At 46.8% G+C, this 20,231-nt stretch overlaps 1 protein-coding gene across 10 annotated transcripts; it reads left to right on the top strand.

Moving 5' to 3' along the window:
• The first annotated feature begins 477 nt into the window (after positions 1 to 477).
• klc1a (kinesin light chain 1a) lies at positions 478 to 20,060 on the top strand. Of its 10 annotated transcripts, none has more exons than XM_067242577.1 (16): positions 478 to 562; positions 3,847 to 4,114; positions 4,372 to 4,602; positions 4,885 to 4,963; positions 6,602 to 6,827; positions 6,992 to 7,079; positions 7,632 to 7,733; positions 9,739 to 9,912; positions 10,059 to 10,158; positions 10,490 to 10,542; positions 10,944 to 11,011; positions 11,128 to 11,236; positions 11,696 to 11,830; positions 15,657 to 15,787; positions 17,068 to 17,134; positions 17,606 to 20,060. In XM_067242577.1, exons 2-16 carry the CDS (start codon positions 3,848 to 3,850, stop codon positions 17,669 to 17,671), a joined length of 1,896 nt encoding a protein of 631 aa, XP_067098678.1. In that variant the 5' UTR covers positions 478 to 562; position 3,847; the 3' UTR covers positions 17,672 to 20,060. The 10 variants fall into 10 exon arrangements, with proteins under 10 accessions (XP_067098678.1, XP_067098677.1, XP_067098674.1 ...); XM_067242576.1 differs by having other exon boundaries at positions 11,696 to 11,857; XM_067242573.1 differs by having other exon boundaries at positions 6,548 to 6,827; positions 11,696 to 11,857.
• Positions 20,061 to 20,231: the final 171 nt, after the last annotated feature.

The raw sequence follows: 20,231 nt of genomic DNA, 5'->3' as shown, positions 1-20,231 counted from the left end.
AACATAAACATAAACATTAAGGCGTGGTCTCAGGTGCTGTTGTACAGCGTGATGGCTGTCTGCACAACTCCTGTCTACCTGGGAGCTCGAGGCTGTGGCTACACGTTTCTCTCCATCTGCCACGGGTCATCACAGACCAGACAGAAGACGAAGACGGATAAGTAACACCTGCACTGGAGAACGTAACTGACAATAGCTAGACAATGTTTTTTCAGACTCCAACGATTTATTTCGCATTGTACTAATTCATTACATTTTTATAATGGTGCTGATTACTAACATATTGCATGATAAACGGTCTGTTTAGAGCATTATTTTCCACATTTATGTTTAGGGATTGCATGTTGCATGTTTTTTGTGAATTTAAATGGCTTTGCTGTAACTGAGCAGCATAGACTGAATGTCAAACCATCCCAATATTATTGTTACTTCTCCTTTAATCTGAGTTGGATGACATCATTCTAGGAAGAGAGTGGTCGGGGCGCGAGGTAACGCCATTTTCGCTCAGCAGTCGGTAAACTGCAGATGGACCCACGAAGTGTCTGAAGTGTCATCTTCGTAGGTAGTGAGTCTATAAAAAGAACCATAAATTGTGTCTGATCATGTAACAACGTAGAATACGATAACGATTTCGTTTATCACTTTCAGTTTGTAATCTGATAGCAAGGTATGCAGTATCCGTTGTTGATGCAGTCAGCGATAACAAGCAATCAAAGCTTCCTTGACAGCTAGCCTATCTGGGCTACAGTCAGTATTCCCGGACTGCAGGGGAAGATAGGAAGTACAAAGTATCTCGCTATGAATATTTGTTTTGGGATCCAAGTTCATATTTAAAACTAAATGATAAGTTACCAAATATCGCTTGAATTCAATTTTAGTGTAAGTACTGGAAACTGGAGTTAGGTCAGTACTGTATTAGCTTGGTAGCAGTGTGTTGTTGGCAACGGATGTCCTATTGAACGGTAAGGCGTTAATGCTACTTGCTGTGTCGTGTGTCTAGACTACATTAAGATGCTATATGTGTAACATTAGCTAACTACCTTGTGGTTTGGTGTACACAATCCTAGCGTACTTCACACCTGTCAAAGTTTACTTTTAAAAGTGCAGTAGGGAACTGCGTACTTTAACTTCTGGGCTATCTATCTAGCCTTACGTCTTCGAATGATGCGTCCAGCTACTATTTCTGTGTGGTCAAGCTGAGCCAGATCCTTACTGGAAGTGGGATGGTGAGGAAATCGATTCGTAAGCTAATCAACATAGTTAAATAGCTAGCCTCAGTCCCTTTGATATCATTGCATAGTTCAGATCATCAAGAAATGTGTGTATGATTTCATTGGCTTTTTGCCTTTTTCAAACGATTGGCATTCATTGATATTCAGGACAGGATGAGGTCTGTGACAACATGAAAGCTGCCAGTGTCGAACTGGAAGATTCAGGCTCTGTCTAGCGGCCAGGGACACTAGAGGCCCAGTGTACTGAGCTCACAGCTGGGAACTTGATACGCAGACTCTGCCGCAAGGTGTATGAATGAATGTATTAGTCTGTTATTGTAAATGAGCTCACATGATTGCATAGATGTAGCCTTTAATACCAAACAGATGTATCATGTGTAGCAATGTCAAATTTCAGGTGACCTCTCCCATTATTCTCCTTTGTTTACCCAATGGGATACTGATGCTTGTTGGTCATGTTGTCAAGTGGGTTTTGCAGTGCTTGGTAGCTTAAAACTACATATCAGAGAAAAGGCATCTCCTATGTTTCAGTGAAGGTGATGCTAAAACTGAGTATGGGATAACACAGTGGGGTTGATTTTAAAGTTAATAATGCCTGACTTTAATGTCACTTTTGAAGAGCCGGCCAGTGCAGTTGACAAGACTTATTAGCTTGTGTCTCTTTTTGTCTGTCTCTCTGTATCCAGAGCTGGTGTGAGCTGGTGTGAAAGAGAATAGTATTAGACTTCTGTGTCTTCAGTACCAATTATATATCTTGTTACGGTGCAAAGACCATGAAGACTCTGTTCTTGGACCGAGTTGGTGTCTAGTTTATTTCAGACTGGGGCCTGGAGCATGCTGGGGTATCTTGGAGTCACGACCAAGGGCATTCACTTCAGACTCTCTCTATTGAGTCAGACTTCATTAGTGTCCACATTACTGACCAGCCCTGTGAGAACAGCCTCACCAGCTACATCCACATGAAAGAAAGTCAATCAGCTCAAATAACTAGTGCTTGTTTCCACTTGTAGTTTTTGTCTGTTAGGTAAGGAGGGAGTCAGTTGGCTGAGCGGTGAGGGAGTCGGGCTAGTAATCCGAAGGTTGCCAGTTCGATTCCCAGTCATGCCAACTGACGTTGTGTCCTTGGGCAAGGCGCTTCACCCTACTTGCCTCGGGGGAATGTCCCTGTACTTACTGTAAGTCGCTCTGGATAAGAGCGTCTGCTAAATGACTAAATGTAAATGTAAATGTAAATGTAATGACACCTAGGATGTATTCATCATTCTTTGATGGGGGACTTGATTGATATGACTTGTTGGGTCAGGTTCTGGGGCTGGGAGTGTATTCAGGTTAGTCTTGTAATGTTGCTTAGGCAAATGTTGTCAAAACCTTTTAAAGTAGCTCTTGCTTCAAAGGATATCTCTTTCCTTGTTGTCATGCAAATCCCCAGTTCATTTCCTATTTTGCAATAAGGTTTGCCTAACCCCTGTTACTTCATCTACAGCCGTTCCAATTTGTTATTTCAGTACAACAATAACCTGAATCTGATGCTGTGCTTTACTATAAATTGTGCCTTTCCTTTGAGGGAACCACCTCCCTAAAGCATTGCTGTAAACCCCATATTTAAATTTCAAACGGTTATCTCAAAATACCTCACTTTCGCCTCCCTATGCAGGACTATTTCAGGCTTCATCTGAAGAGAGAAATGAAACTAGTTAAACTGGAAGTAAAGAAAAATAAAGATGTTGTTTCAGTTTTTCCATAATCAGCTTGGTGCGTTTCATGTTGTTGTTGTGAGTGTCGGGGAAGTGTATGTAGCCTACAGCCTTGTCTGTCTATTTGTTCTTGTACCAGCACAGTTGTAGCCTGTTACTGGTTTGCCCCAAATGCCCCTGTACTATCACATGCCAGACTAGGCCTAAAGGATGGTTGCTGAGTCACGTGTTGTATGTGTTTAGGGGTAGTTTCAACCTTAAACGTTTTTGTCAATGTTTTAAATTTAGCCGTCAAAGCGAACTGTTTGTCTCCCGTGGTGTTGTGAAACATGTTTGATAAGCGCAAATTAAGTCAACGGATGTGTTGGGCGGCCGCAATAATATTTGAGCTACGCAAGTGGGCCGCAAAGTGTAAAAGGTGGGGGAATGGCTGATCTAGAATCTATCAGGATTCCATTTCTGTGCTCTGAATGAAGAGATGCACTGTGGTCCTTCTAGTCTGGTCCTTCACATAGCAGTGAGAGTGTTGCTTATTTCCTCTGACTGGCTGAGTGCGCAGGCAGAGGGTTAGACCAGCCTGCTGCAGCATGTTCCTTTGAAGCCTCTGGTTCATGTAATCCTCTTATGTGACCTCACCTGGAATGAAATGCATATCAGAAGAGACAGGAAGGGAAAAGACAGGATATGAGGAGAGTGGAGGAGGTGAAGAGCATTGCACAAAGGGAGTGAGACAGGAAATGGCCCCGCGGGTGAGGAGTTACGCAGCGGCCTAGGGCCTGCTGTATTCACAGGAAGGACAGGAGTCTGAAACTAACCACATGACAGTCCAGGCATCTGGGCCTCACGTAATCCTGATTGAGGATCCTAGACGGGCTGTGACTCCCTGTCCTGTCTGCTGTTTGTCTCCGGACCCACTCCAGGATGCGTGGGAACATGTCCACCCTGGTGTGTGTGAAAGACGAGGAGGACCCTGGCGAGAAGCTGTCCCAGGATGAGATCATCTCGCGGACCAAGCAGGTGATCCAGGGCCTGGACGCCCTAAAGCAGGAGCACCACTCCATCCTGGAGGGGCTGCTGGGAACCTTGCGCTGCTTGAAGCAGGACGAGGAGGGAGTCCTGATGGAGGAGAAGTCCCACATGATCCGCAAGTCCCTGGAGATGCTGGAGCTGGGCCTGAGCGAGGCACAGGTCAGCCCACACACACGCACACTACTACAAAACTCACCTACACCTGTACACACAGGCATACACACACCCAAACACGTATACACCTACACACAAACACACACACAACTACAAATGTAGATGTTGCAGCACTAAAAACATAACCAGTCCTCACACAGTATAAACAACTTCCCCCCCTCTTCACCCCCCTCCCTGCCGCTCCCGGCCTTCCTGCCGCCGCCCCCCCACCCCCTCCCCATCCCCCCTCCCGGCCTCCCCAGGTGATGATGGCGCTGTCGGGTCACCTGAGCTCTGTGGAGTCTGAGAAGCAGAAGCTGCGGGCGCAGGTGAGGCGTCTGTGCCAGGAGAACCAGTGGCTGAGGGACGAGCTGGCGGGCACCCAGCAGAAGCTGCAGAAGAGCGAGCAGAGCGTGGCCCAGCTGGAGGAGGAGAAGAAGCACCTGGAGTTCATGAACCAGCTCAAGAAATACGACGAGGACCTGTCTCCCTCGGTGAGTCCTGGCTCCGCCCCCTCACCCCCCGGCCTGCTGAGGGTCCTTGCTCCGCCCCCCTCCCTACTCCACCTGCTGAGGGTCCTTGCTCCGCCCCCCTCCCTACTCTACCTGCTGAGGGTCCTCGCTCCGCCCCCCTCCCTACTCCACCTGCTGAGGGTCCTCGCTCCGCCCCCCTCCCTACTCCACCTGCTGAGGGTCCTCGCTCCGCCCCCCTCCCTACTCCACCTGCTGAGGGTACAGTGATTAACCCTCCTCTCTGTGTCTCTTCCTGCCTCCCAGGAGGACCGGGACTCAGACTCCAGTAAAGAGACTCTGGATGATCTCTTCCCTGACGACCATGACGACCAGGCCCCAGGCAGTGAGTGTCTTATCCCTGGACTAGCTGTGCATGCTTACTCAACCCTTTCCTCAACACACACACACTTGATACCATGTCTGGTACGATCTCTAACCCTCCCATCCTTTTGCACATCTTGGCTATCTTCCATCTTTTACCTGACCAGATTCCCTCAACCTCTATTCCCCAGCACAGTAGCTAAGCTAGCTTTAAATACAGTAAGCTTAAGTGATAACAGCCAGAGCAATCCTGGAACCGTGCCAAATGGAAATGGACCCAGTTAGTCCAACCACACTCCTATCACCGGGGCAAGAACAGGAGGGGCTTGCTGGGGAGAGTGAACATAAAGATGTAGGAGCAAAATAAAAGATGATTCATGCGAGGGGTCGTACATACATACAATACAGAATCATAATCTGATAAAGAAAGCACTGTAGGTAATTACATTTTAAAAAGCCTCAGTTCATCTTGCGTTGTTAGAATATTGCGGTTGGAATGCCAGCTACATTTACATTTTAGTCATTTAGCAGACGCTCTTATCCAGAGCGACTTACAGTAAGTACAGACTAATACATTCCCCCGAGGCAAGTAGGGTGAAGTGCCTTGCCCAAGGACACAACGTCATGTGGCACGGACGGGAATCGAACTGGCAACCTTCAGATTACTAGCCTGCTTCCCTAACCGCTCAGCCACCTGACTCCCTAGCTACACCTCCAGTAATTGCTCTTCCTCAGCGATTTAACCAGATACAGTTACAGATAGAGGGAAAGCAAGCGTGTGGGGGAGTATCCTTTGGTTGTATTGTTCTGTATTACTTTCATTGAAATCAGCATTTCTGTCCGATTTTTGTCTAATCAGTGGGCCTTTTGAGAAGGGTGGAGAGGGAGAGTGAAGGAGAGGAGGAAGGGATCAGAGGGATGCGTGGGTACTAGCAGGAAGCTATATGCAGAGCGGGGGAGGCTTGCATCATCAAACGGCTCCGCTGTTTTCCACTCCTGAGTCTGACTGAGCACGCTCACTGTAATCCGGTCTCTGAGCGCAGAGACGGGCTGAGGTAGGGGAGGTTGCAGCCTCGGGCCTCGAAGAGGATTAGACTTTGGCACTTCTTCATGCTGTGTTACCTGACATGCTGTTCAGTCCTCTTTAGATATTGGTAAATTTGCTTTCAATTTGAAGACCGGCCATCGTCATATACTGTCGTCATTTTAAGTGGAAGACAGCATGTGATCTTATTAGAGTACAACAGTGTCTGATCCGAAAGCCAGCCAGTGCCTTCTAGAATAGTCTTCGCTGGTCATCTGGCGTGAGCGCTTTGAGCACCTGGCAGCGGTTCTCTGCATGGCGTTCTCCGGCACTTCCTGTGTGGTAGGTGGTGTTATTACTGTAGAACACCACTCCTTTATCTACCCAGCAGCCCCTGGCCCTGCTTCAGAGTAAATATAGACAGTTGGGCTGTGAATGAGAAACCCAATCAGGTGGTTTCCCTGACCTCTTCCTCAAACACCCACACAGCTTCATAGCATGGTATGTGGCGGCAGGGGAGGGAAGCAAAACAAACCCAACCAATCCAACGTGCATGTATCTGTGGTGTTGATACTACAGCAGCAGTCTGTCCTGTGTGTGATGTGACTCGTTCTCCGCCTGGCTCCGTGTCTCCAGTCCAGCAGCCTCACAGCAGTGCGGCAGCCGCCGCCCAGCAGGGGGGCTACGAGATCCCGGCCCGCCTCAGGACCCTCCACAACCTGGTGATCCAGTACGCCTCCCAGGGCCGCTACGAGGTGGCCGTGCCCCTCTGCAAGCAGGCCCTGGAGGACCTGGAGAAGACCTCCGGGCACGACCACCCCGACGTGGCCACCATGCTCAACATCCTGGCCCTGGTCTACAGGTACGATGTCAGGCGTTGAGAACCCTGGTGCCCGGCCCCAGTGCTGTCAGATGTGGCTCACGGGAGACCTGCTGGAGGTCTGTGGAGGCCTCGCCGCTAGGTGTTTGTGTTGTGGATACGGCAGTAACAGGCCCCATGGCTCCCTTTCCTCCTCTGTCTCCCAGGGACCAGAACAAGTACAAAGAGGCGGCCAACCTGCTGAACGACGCTCTGTCCATCAGGGAGAAGACCCTGGGCAGGGACCACCCAGCCGTAAGTGTCCCTCCTAGCAACCCCCCCTCCTCTCAGCACGACAGCGACGAGACACCAGGTCTGCTAACTGTGTTAACCCCAACAGGCTTGTGTCTACTGTGAGCGGACCTCCGTACCCCACAGTGCAGAGCAGAGGTTAGCCGCCCCCCCCCCTTCCTCATGTCGCTCCCGTCTGTCACACGGAGGACAGTTCTCCCCCCCCCTCCACCCCCCCCCAGTCTAAATCAACGAACAGAAGCGCATGTGATCCCCTCCCTTGAGGGAAGTTCTGAGTGCACGTGGTGGAGATTCATCCTGCTGATTGGGACATAATCGCAGCCCAGTAATCACTTTGTGTTTCCTCTCTGCGTCTCGCTCTGTCACAGTCAATTGTTTCACCATTCCGGATCAATTGCACTCTGCTGCTGTGGTACAATCCTGTGGTCACATACTGTACACTCGGGCAAGGGTGATTGAACTCAGACCAGAGCTTGTCTGCTCTGAATTAATGTAATGGTGTGTTCACGATTGTGTCTGTCTGTCTGTCTGTGTGTGTGTGTGTGTGTGTCTCAGGTTGCTGCCACCCTCAACAACCTGGCCGTGCTGTATGGGAAGAGAGGAAAGTACAAGGAGGCTGAGCCTCTGTGTAAGAGAGCTCTGGAGATCCGGGAGAAGGTGGGTCAAGGGTCAGGGGTCATCACAGGGGATTGTGGGTAGGAAATGGGGGACACGCTTTGTTGTTCAGACTTCTCCTTTCTGCACTGTTTAGGAGTGAAACCTCCTAACTTTGTAACTTTTAATGCATATTTCCCCTTGGAAACAGTGTTCTCCATAGTTTACTATTGTTCAAAGAGTGGAGTCCTAGCGGTTTTCGTTATTTTCGTCTCTCTAATGGTATGCTGAATAAGAAGGAAGCTCGGATGTACTGAAATCGCACTCTCTATTTATCCCTCTCCTGTTCTGTGTTGCTTCCCTGCTTTTTCCTTGTTTCTTCTCCTCCTTCTTCTTCCCTCTGCTGAGAGCGAGTTGTTGCTCAAAGCCGGGACGTTTTATTAATACACATCCTCAGTTCAAATGACAAAGCTCGGAGTTAAGCTGAAGGATTTGCCACCCAGCTCTCAGGGAGAGGTGGAGGAAGAAAGCGTTGCTTGCTGAATCAGGAGTTTTTTTTCCTGCAGTTATTTCCTTTTATAGCCCAAGATTTCCCTGGTGTGTGAGCTGTGCCTGTCCTGGGTTTATCCTGAGGGATGAAGATTAGAGAGGAGGACTAATGCTGTGCTCACACCAAACGCAAAGCGAATTATTCGTGCAAATGAAGCAAATTTTCGCTTTGCATTCATTTGTGTTTATTCGTGCGAATTGCTAGGAGCCAATTGTTTTTTTTCCGTTGTCAACCATGTCCAAAAGGACTACTACAAACGAATACGAAGTAGTGTCGTATATCAGAGGATGCCCACGCAGCTACAATACTCTTACAATACTATATAAAACGTCACTGACATCTCAACGTTTATCAACTTTCGCGACATAGCATCACGCAAAGTTTGCTTTGACTTTACATAGAATCTTCGTTCGGTGTGAACACAGCATTAGGTTTTCCACAGACCCCTAGTGTCTGTAAAGCCTTGACTTCAGAAAAATCTCCCATCAGGTCTCAGACAATCTGTATTTCTCCCAGACCCTGCAACCCTATTTCCCCTGATGGAATCCGTTAATGCTAATGATGCTTACAGTAAACATGTCAGATCCACTTATAAGAGGACAGAAGGGATGACAGGAGAGGCTCATCGACAGAGCAGCCCCGACAGCTTTGAAACCCAAACGGCAATTGATCATGTACACAGTGAGGCGGATAGTGCTACTCTGTCCCTCCACATCAGGAGGCTTCCCGCTTGCAGACCTCCCACAGCCAGAGACTGCTCTGAGGAGGAGAGGCGTTCTCCACTAATGAGCAGTAAACCCCTCTCAGCCGTCTCTCTCTCTCTCTCTCTCTCTCTCTCTCTCTCTCTCTCTCTCTCTCTCTCTCTCTCTCTCTCTCTCTCTCTCTCTCTCTCTCTCTCTCTCTCTCTCTCTACACCTATCTCTCTTTACCTCTACACCTCTCTCTCTCTCTCTCTCTCTCTCTACACCTATCTCTCTTTACCTCTACACCTCTCTCTCTCTCTCTCTCTCTCTACACCTATCTCTCTCTCTCTCTACACCTCTCTCTCTTTACCTCTACACCTCTCGCTCTCGCTCTCTCTCTCTCTCTCTCTCTCTCTCCCTCTCTACACCTATCTCTCTTTACCTCTACACCTCTCTCTATCTTTCTCTCTCTCTACACCTCTCTCTCTCTCTCTCTCTCTCTCTCTATCTTTCTCTCTCTCTACACCTATCTCTCTCTACCTCTACACCTCTCTCTCCCTCTCTCTCTCCCTCTTTGTCAGTCAGACTAAGACAGAGTGAGTCCTCAGTGGGGCTCCACAGTGCGTCTCTTATGAGCCTGCACCCCATCCAGTCTCACGACATCTCCCACTCTCTCTAAACCCAAACTAATGCCTCTCTCCTTGGGATAAACTCTTCTCACGTAACAGCTCGCATAGGACTTGTCATGCGTCGCCCCTCGCTGTTATTGCTGTGTGTTTCGCCTGTTTCTGTGGGCATTTTCTCACTGTGCCGCCCCCCTCTCCTCCGCATGCAGGTTCTGGGTAAGGACCACCCTGATGTGGCCAAGCAGCTGAACAACCTGGCCCTGCTATGTCAGAACCAGGGCAAGTACGAGGAAGTGGAGTACTATTACCAGCGAGCGCTGGAGATCTACCAGACCAAACTGGGCCCCGACGACCCCAATGTTGCCAAGACCAAAAACAACCTGGTGAGAGATGGCCTTTAGCTGTTAGCTTTAGCTGGATGGGCTTTAGCTTTAGCAGTTAGCTTTAGCTGTTAGCTTTTGCAGTTATCTGTGTCTGTATGGACCTTTACTGCAATTGTACATATTTTTCCACTCCTCTCTCCCTGTAGGCGTCTTGTTACCTGAAACAGGGGAAGTTCAAGCAAGCTGAAACTCTGTACAAAGAGATCCTCACAAGAGCACATGAGAGGGAGTTTGGCTCTGTAGATGGTAAGAAACACACGCACTGTGCTCTTAGTCTTTTCCCTCACACACACACACACACACAAGCACATGAACATACCGAAATGTTCCGGTGTGTATGTAAAGGTTAATGTCCCAGGCTGCTTTAATCACCTGAATGGAAATCTTCCTGAAAACAACAGTGACCTTTCGGTTGAATGCTCCAGTGCTCAGCTCTATACGAGACCAAGCACTTAAAGCACCCCTGCTACCTAGCTGTCCGTCTGCCTGAATGTCATTCAATATCTGCTTGTCCCCGTGTGTGTGTGTGCATATACGTGTGTGTGTCCTGATTTCGTGTCTGTATCTCTCTCTGCAGATGAGAACAAACCCATCTGGATGCATGCTGAGGAGAGAGAGGAGCTGAGCAAGGTGAGGGGGAGATCAGTGTGCTGGCGTGAGATAAGAAAAAAATAAAATAAATAAATAAAGGGAAGTGTCCACTTTCGCAGGATTTAGATGAGGCACTGGGAGTGAACCGCTACTAATGCCTTGGCTGTACTTGAGGCAGCGCATAGGATACGTTTTTAAGTCACGCCATAAAAGGTTTATCGATTTAGGCAGACCGGCAAGTAAATCAAGACCAACTGTAGGGCTCTATACGTCTTCGATTTTACATCTTTGTGTTAACGAGGCCTGAAATCGAGTCATTTCCTCTTGACACGCTTTACTTAGCTCATCTCATTTGAATGGGTTCATGTCCAGTTGTCTAGACTTCAGTAATTGAAAGTTGTTCCTTGTGAATGTCGTGCTGATGTTGTGCTCTTCTCCAGGGAAAGCTGAAGGATGGCTCTCCTTTCGCCGAGTATGGAGGCTGGTACAAGGCCTGCAAAGTAGACAGGTCAGTAGCGGGCTGGTCTCACATCCAGGAAATTAGGCTTCCTGGACCGCTCGACCATTCCTTAATGCATCGATTCACAAAGTAGTCCCATTATGATTCTTTTTCTCCGCCTCCAGCCCCACAGTCACCACCACCCTGAAGAACCTGGGCGCCCTCTACAGGCGGCAGGGGAAATTTGAAGCCGCAGAGACTTTGGAGGAGGCGGCCCTGCGTTCCAGAAAGCAGGTGTGGTCGCTGGAGATACTGCTCTTACTGGTCAGGCTGGGCGGGTTCTGCTGGTCACGTCTGTGCTCCTCTTCATCTCTGCTGTCAGGCTCGGCTGGTTCTGCTGGTCACCTCTGTGCTCCTCTTCATCTCTGCTGTCACGCCCTACATTGCAACACAGGCCTATATCTGTCTGTGTGTTATCAGTCGCATGTATGTGATGACAGAGCTGGCCGGTAGAATGGTTTTACAGAGCTGTCTGGTCGAGAGAGAGCTCACTGTTCTAGCAGGTTCCATTTCAACTTGAATTATTCAGGTTCAGTTGAACAGGAGTGTGTGTTTCAGCATGTGCTGGGATGCACAGTACAGTTAGCCCTGATCCAGGGGTATAGACTGACATTGTAGATGCTGGCAGGCCACACATACGTGTGTGTGTACACACGATGTGTCTGTGAGTAAACGCGTGTGTGTGTGTGTCAGGGCCTGGACACGGTGCACAAGCAGCGGGTGGCGGAGGTTCTGAGCGAGCCGGAGGCGCGGGAGAAGCAGCGCAGCCGCGAGAGCCTCGTCTCCGACACGGTCAAGTACGAGAGCGGCCCTGACGGCGGCGAGGAAGTGAGTATGGGCGTGGAGTGGAACGGGGTAAGTACAGTACACAGCCCAGACCTCAGGGGTAGACAGACCACACACACACACACACTCCGGGCCTCCTAGACAGAAGCCACTCCAGCTGCCTTAACACGGTTGGATTGTTTTATTATTCAATATATTCGATATAATGGGACTACAAATCTTTTGTTACTTGATTGTGGTGTACATAAATCTCCAGATTATGAATTGATTACTGTTCGATGGAGACAAATAGAACAAAAAGCAGATCTATTTATCTCAAAATAGAGTGACAGTGAACAGTGGCTTCTGTCATGGAGGATATCACTCAGTCCAGGTCTGTTTGTCAGTTAAACTTACAGTACAGTAAGTCCCTGAAATCATATCCTGAGTGTGTGAGGACAGAAATGGTAGCTGTTCAGTGATCCCACTTGGTTTCGAGGTTCCATTCCTGGTGCTAATTGACTGAGAGACCCCTGCTCCAACGCTTCCAGCTGGTTACTGCTTGTTCAACTCCTTAACGCAGGATCACACAAACACTGCTGGTTTAACTGCCATAAATATTATTTCCCAGCTGATAGCTGTCCTCTCCTGACGTTTACTAGATGACCCTCTGCAGATAACTCTGCCTCTAATCTATCTTATCGACTATCCTTTAACTTGCTGTACAGAAAACCCTCAACTAACACATATTTTTCTTCTTTACAACTGTGTGCTACACCCCTGCAGTACGGCCTTGTTGATCACAGCTCAAATAAATCACATTACACCCTCTGCTGTGGTTTGCTGTTTAGAATAGTACTGCTCCCATAGCAACAGTAGCCGTAGTAGCCTGAGACAACCAATCAGCATGTGTTGCTGGGCTGTAGCTGTGATAGGCTTGGCTCAGCCCCGGTCTGACACTATTAGTACACATCCTGTAGCACAGCCGCTCTCAATTACACAGGAACCAACCTGTTTGTTTACCTGCCCTGCAATGTAAACAACCCATATCTCCTCAACATCCATCTCTTCATCTCTCTGACTGACTTGGGCTCTGTGCTGTACTCCTTCTGTGTCTTGTGAAAACTTCCATATGTGTCCGTGTGGAGGGTGGTGGCGGTGTGTGTCTACTGTCAGCTTCAGTCTGTGTTGATGCATGGAGGAGATGTGTGTGTGTGTGCCAAGTCTCCTCCCAACACAGATACCTTCAACACACACAAGCACGGACGACGTATTAAACAAGCTTTGTTTACAGTCCAGTTGTCCTGTCTGCCTGCTGTGTCTGGTGCTTGGTGCAGCTGGAGGGAGGGGGTGGCCAAGATGAAGTCTCCCCAGCCCTCTGGTTGCTCTCCTGGGGTTGCTACCTGAACTCTTCCCCCTCCCTGTGCATGCCACTGTGAACTAACCTGTCTCTCCTCTGTGTGTGTTGCAACCATGAGTGTGTGCCTTACTGTAAACATACTGAGGTGACAGTCCCTCCCAGACACAGTATCTCTCCAAGGCTCGTCGCTCGCCCCTTTTCTGCTCCTGTCCCTGTTTTCCCCCTCTCTCTCTCAGTGTCATCCTCTATAGCTTCCTTTGTCCTCTGTTGTTGTTTTTTCCCTGGAGCTTTCTCTTGGTTCGCCCACGGCATGAGTGTGTGGTTCTGCACTGGGCAGTGGAAAATAGCCCATGGCTTTGTATGGGGAACTGACGAGATTCTATTATAGAAACCAGAGTGTGTTAAAACACACTGGCCCCAGACAAGAACCTTGGCTTGAGTTTCTGAGGTTGTTGCTTTATTTGTGATTGATTTTTATTGTAAAAAATATTTAAATAAAATAGAATATGTGTCTGTTGAATTAGTCAAGGCTGTTTAATCGTTTGTGTGACAAAGCTTTCAAATTTGCCAGTCAGTCCCTCATACTGGCCAGAACTACGAGACATGCTGCCATTTTGGTTAAAACCTCATAAAGTGACAACAATATGAGGGCTTCTAGTTTGTTTAGCTCCACCCCCCTCTGTCCTCCTTGATTAGGTTGGATTAGAGAATTTATCTATAAATAAATGGCATAATGTTTTGCTTTCAGTCATTCATGCAAAAGTATTCTAGATTTGTTTAATTTGACAATCGAGTTATGCCAATGTTTTCTGCAATTATATTTTATTGATGTAATTACTGTTGATGACTTGGAGCCCAGCACCAGAGCCTTAGTTGGAGAAATACTGTCTCTGATGGGCTAATGTCTGTCCTACTGCATCTGTCTTACTGACTTGGTTTGTTTCTCTTTCATCTCTTTCATCTCTTTCATCTCTTTCATCTCTTTCATCTCTCTCCACCTCTATCCCTTTGCTTTCCCCCCTTCTCTCATCCCCTTCTCAAACCACCCTTTTAATTTCACCCCTTTCATCCCTCCCTTGTTAATCCCCATCAATCATTCTCTGTCTTTCTTTCTTTCTATCTTTTCTCGTCCTCTCTCGCTCTCTCGCTCTCTCTCGCTCTCGCTCTCTCTTGCTCTCTCTCTCTCTCTCTCTTTCCATACCCCTGTCTGACTGACAGGCATAACGCCAGATGCCTTGTTGTGGTTCTTTAAACGTGTCTCCTGCATGATGGACACCTGGCCCCGCCCCTTCCAGCTTTGCGGTTGTGTCCTCTTCTTCAGCTGTGGTCCCTCCTTTTCTTCTCCTCCGGGCTCTGGTGGGACTCGAGCCAGAACCAGACCCCTGTCCCCTCTGGTCCCCTCTGTCCCTGAGACCAGGGAAGGGACAGGGAGGGCGGAGTGTGTCCAGGCCTGCCTCCTCCTGCCTCCCTGCTCTTCTGCTCTGCTCTTTAAACCACTGTTCTGTCTGTTCTCCTCCTCACTCTGGCTGGAGGCTGTCTGTCCATCTCTGTGTCTGGACTGTTCTATAACATGTCCAGCATTTACTATTTGTCTACTATCAGTAACTCACACCGGATAGCTTCATCTCCTCGTAGTGACCTCTAACTGCTATAATTTGGTGGCATGGTTGTACGCTTCTTGGAGCACCATTGTGGCCCTAGCAGCTACTGTAGAGTTTTAGTAGTATGTCGTCTTCTGCTCCACACAGTCCTTTTCTGATGTCAAACAGAACTGTGTTGTGGTCATGACTAGGAGTGCACACCTAAACTAACAGGCTCAGTGAACTCCTCTAACATGTTACAGGGTGGGGGGTGGGGGGCGAGGATAGGAGGGAAGCAGGGAAGACACCTTGCCCTGTGTGAAATCTGGATTCTCTTCAATCTCCTACTAATCGACTCCTGTGTCCTGTCTGTTTGTGCTTCTGTCTTTCTTAACTTCTAATAAAACATAACTCTGCTCACCCACACCTTGTCTGTCGCCTTCTTGTGTTCTGCCTCTCTATCGCTATGTCGTGTATGTGTGTGTGTGTGTGTACAATTCTTTGCGGTGGATGGGGTGGGGTTGGGACTGGTTTACTCCAGGATTGTAGCGTTGTATCTCCCTCCTGTCTCCTGAGGTGAGGTGAGGTGAGGTAGACAGGGAGAGGTCATGGGTTGGATTACAGTGAACCACAGGAGACGAGACCGTATGACCTGAGCGTTTCAATCCCCTGACTAGGAGCATGTCTGGATCGCAGTCTCTTCAGGCTCCTATCTGATGGTAGACTGTGATCAGCCACACGTGCGAAAAACAAAAACGTGTACTCACAAACACGACGCACACAGATGTCTGGAAAGCTTTTTGCTGAATCAGATCTTGGTGTGTGTGTGTGTTTAATCCTGCACTTTGCAGATGCATTTGGCTGCATTTTGTGTGTATATTTCTCTGTGTGTGTGCGTGTGTGTGTGAGAGAGAGAGTGTGTGTGTAACATTGTGGCTTCTCTCATCAGGATGGTTCTGGCTCTCTGAAGCGAAGCGGATCCTTCAGTAAACTCCGAGCTTCTATCCGCCGTAGCAGCGAAAAACTGGTGCGCAAGCTGAAAGGCGGTGGCTCAAAGGACAGTGATCCTAAAAACCCTGGGTAACTATTCCTGTGACCTATGACCTCCCGACCCTACTCTTTGCACTAAGGCCTTCTCGGAGACAAATCCACGGTCGGTGTTCAGACTCGAATGTAACGAGAGAAGAGAATACTTGGCTGGTGGTTAAAGGGGTTCAACTCTGATGCTGTGGTTCGCGCAACTAATAAACTACGAGCTGTTGGGACATGAAAGGGGGCTTCCACTTGCACACTCTCTTGAACTCACGACACGCGTCGAAGCTAGCGTTCACACCCCTCTGAGAGGGCTGGATCGTAGGGATTCTAGTTTCAGTCGGCCGTAATTCTGCGCCACGTTTTTAGTGTTACACTATCGGGTGCTCCTTCTGCCGATGCTGACAATCTGACTTGAGGTGGACGCTGGTACGGATAAGGGGTCGTTCTGATAACCAGAGAACTATACCACTAACTGTCTGCTTTGAGATGCCTGTCTGCTTTTCAGTCTATCAAACCCATTCTCTTTGTGTGTGTTTTTTTGTTTTGTTTTTACTGGAATTAATTTCTGGACATTCTTTTTTCTTTTTTTTTTTTCTTACAAACTTTTAATTTCCATGCAAAAAAATCTGGAACTTTTATCTCATAAATTATTGGTCTGCATGGGCATTCCTGTTTTTATTTTAGAATGTTTTATACATCTATCTGCCATGTTGTGCTACTATTTAAAATAAACGTTTCCATGGGAATGGCTTCTGCATGCTCTCATCTTTTCGCTGAGTTGTCTTCCTATTGCTGTGCTTTTTCTTCCTGTCACTCCGTAGAACAGTTTGCATCAGACGCCAGTGGAGCACGAACCCCGTATCGACCAATAGACCACCTCTCTCTCTCGAGCTCCTACTCAGATCAGTACATTAGCATTGTACATTAGCATTGTACATTAGCATGGATGGTAGAGGGAGTTCTGGTTCACGTCCTACAGTGTTCTCAGTGCTGCTGTGCATCATCTATGAATGAGGATCAGATCATGTGACCGACTGGGGATAAGCACAGCAACAAAAACCTCTTCAAAAAACATCATTTCTCCTCATTTAACTTGACGGATTCCGCCTACAGTAGCTCGAGTAACCATATGGTATATGCAGCAATAGCTGTGTATTCATTGTGTGTTTAATCTCACTTATTTTGTGAAACTAACCCTTGTGTTAATATCATTGATGTCATTAATCCCCATACCATCTCCACTGGGCACCCCTCCTCACCCTCACTCCCTCCTCACCCTTCCCCCTCACTGCCATCTCCTTTGCATGTCACTGTTCTGGGTGCAGCATGAAACGAGCCAGCTCACTGGGTGTGCTAAACGTGGCGGACCAGCCTGCCGGAGACCACTACCAAGTAAGGAGTCCTGCTGTCCCATCTCTCTGGGTCTCCTCTTCCAGGCATCTACCATCCTCTTTTTCCCTTTCCTCTCTAAAAGCTTTCACCTCCCTCCTTCCTATCTCACTTTCTTTCTGATTCCTCTCCAGTTCTTTCACGATGCTTGATTTCTCACTTGCTCCCTTGGTTATGGTTGTGGTCAAGCCGGGTTAGATCCATCTCAGACATTGGTCCCTAATATCGTGTGATAACAGTACAGTGTCTCTCACAGACTAACCTGTCGTACCCCATTGTTTGAACTAATTTGTGCAGTAACCTCAAACCACTTAACAGCGTGTATAAAACTGTTAGATGGTGTATAGGGGTTGACCACAAGTAAGACCACCTTTTTCACCTGGCTCATACAGTAGGCCTACCTGACAGAAATCCTGCATAGGATTATCACCACCGAACATTCACTCTCAATTAGCTCTCTGCTTCCCTTTCCAGGAGCGAAATAATCGTCTGAGGAAAAGTCGAGACCTGAGTGCCAGCCACACTGACCTGGCGCATTGAAGGTCTGACTCGGAGTGACCAGTGGAAAGGGCCGGAAGGGGGTGACTCAGAGGTCACATGGTCAGCATCCTCCGTCCGCTGTTAAAGGAAATGTTCTGTTTTTCTCTGCAGTACCACCATGTACATAGCTGCTTGTAGTCACCATGTCACCAACCTCCCAAGAATACCCTTCTCAACCATACACTACCAATTGTTCATCTGGAATATTTTAACGGATCTCCTTGCACTTATGGCTTGTTGTCTTAGAGTGTGGTTTAGTGTAATTCTCTGCCTGTGTGTAGTATATTGTGGAACATGAATTGTTATGAACAACTTTCCTGTATTTTCACTTTTGGAGTAATTGTGTGTCTGATCTTGTACTGTATATAACTGTGTGCTTTATCTTGATGTCCATATGTGAGGTTGCCTTCATACTTTGTGTGTGTGGTGGCACGTTTAGGCTTTCGGTCTAGGTGTATGGATATACTTAACATGCTCATCACTTGAATTAAATAGGTGGGCAGTATGGCTACTGCAAGAGACCTGATAGATAAGATCTATTTTCATGATACGTCCAAATTCATAACCTGTGTATATTGAGAAGCTATTCATTGTTTAATGAAGGTATATGTTTACATTTGGAGGTTTGTAGATTATGATTTTCCTACGCTGCTCTAGGGATGTTTTTAAAATCTTGGCTTGGCATTCTAGGCCTTGAAACTGGTAGTCGTGTCCTTTTGTGGTTATGTTACTGCAAGCGAACAGACTGCTAAGATGAAACAGAATCTATGTATAGGCACATGTTGTTTCATTTTCTCAGGGTTGTCAGAAGTTGGCCAGAGATGCTAGTTTTGGTAAAACACTGTCTGCACTAGATGTATGTAACATAAGCCTGTTACAATCAAATGCTTTGTCCAGTCACGAGCAGGATGATATTGTTACTATCTTAAGTTGTTTTACCTTCACTTATTTCTAGGATCACCACTTGCTAAAACATGCTTCATGTGACATTACACTGACCGGTCAATATAAATGAAATACTGTACTTTAAGATAAAAAGAAAAAGTTATAATTTACTAGGATTTAATTTACAGTTGTTTGTATGCCCCATTTTTAAATTGATCTGATTGATGTTATACTTACTGAAATGCTAGTACCAAATCATGGTCATTGTTACGTGGGGTTTATAGTGTCCTCTGGTTTGTGCCTTAGTGTGGTCTAAGCCTACACACACTAGTGGAGTGTCTACAACAAATTACATTTGACAATGTACCTTTCAGATCAGTGTGTATTCCCTGTCAACATGTTAGGTGGTGATACTACCCTAATTACGTCGGGTTGGGGACACTGGTTTGGGTGAGAAATTGTGTTTTAATTTATAAGGCTTTTAAAAGAGAGATATCTGTTACATAAGAATGAGACTGCTTTTGGACCAGTGGCTGATTGAACAGCCAGGGAAAAGCTTGGGATTTGTACTGGAAAGGATTTCATTACGTAACATTTTGTTTACTAAACATTGGAATTTATATTTTGTTATTGAAGAAAGGAATAGTGGCGATTGCAATAAGTCATCGTTTTCTATGCAGAATGCATTTGTGACGACAGGTATCAGGTTAGATGTTCAGATTTTTTCTGTGTGCAATATGTTTTTAGGTATCAGATGTGATAGATCAATTTGTTGAACCAAAACAAATGTCTCAATGTTACAACACCCTGTACATCTTTTTAGTCCTTTTCCCTCCCTATAGATTATGCAACTTAGGCATTGTAACTATGGTGAATGAATGTGGATAGAGAATGTTCTGTAGAAAAACGTTTAGGTGACTGTTGATCAGTCTGTCAATCATCAACCTGTTGTGTTTTTTTGCTTGTCTGCCCAGGTACCCATTTATCCAACAGATTGAATTAGGATGGGCAATGTAAACCTTTGCATTTTTGTCTGAATGAAGGAACTGCCATTTATTGTCACCGATTATCTTTTTTAAGCCATTTTTTATTTGCCCAAAATTATTGTAAAAACATCCACCTGACAACTACCTGATGGGTAGTCATGTTGAGTTAAAAAAAATGTTTTTATTGTTTGATTATCTGTCCGACTGGGAGGAATCACAATGAATTAAATGTCTATTTATGCAGTAATTTCATCAACAGCGATTATATCGCATTATATCGTCCCAGGATAGTCATAAACTCAGAGCCGCTGACACCTCTACATGACGTCATCCTGATGGTGTGGAGCTCTGCTTGTGTACCTGCTTTCTACTGCCCATCTAAGCCATCGTCACTGTCCACATCCTATAATATGTTTGCTTTACTGGCGGAATTGTCTAAACTGTGGTGATGTGTTTCTCCTGAAAAATATTTTATCGCAAGAAAATGTACAAATGTTGAAATAAAAAGATCAAATGTTTGTCTTTGTTGAGAGGTATTTCTGAGTGGTCATATAATGAATAATGTATAAGAGCAGATTCCATTACGGGGTGACACAAAATAAAGTTAATATAATCATATTTGTATATTTTTTATATTACATTTTACCAACTATTGTAAACTTTTTGAAGGGACAAACAAAAACACAAAG

Source organism: Osmerus mordax, chromosome 9 (genome assembly GCF_038355195.1).
Source record: "Osmerus mordax isolate fOsmMor3 chromosome 9, fOsmMor3.pri, whole genome shotgun sequence".
Taxonomy (NCBI): Eukaryota; Metazoa; Chordata; class Actinopteri; order Osmeriformes; family Osmeridae; genus Osmerus; species Osmerus mordax.
This window is presented reverse-complemented; position numbering and strand designations above follow the sequence as displayed.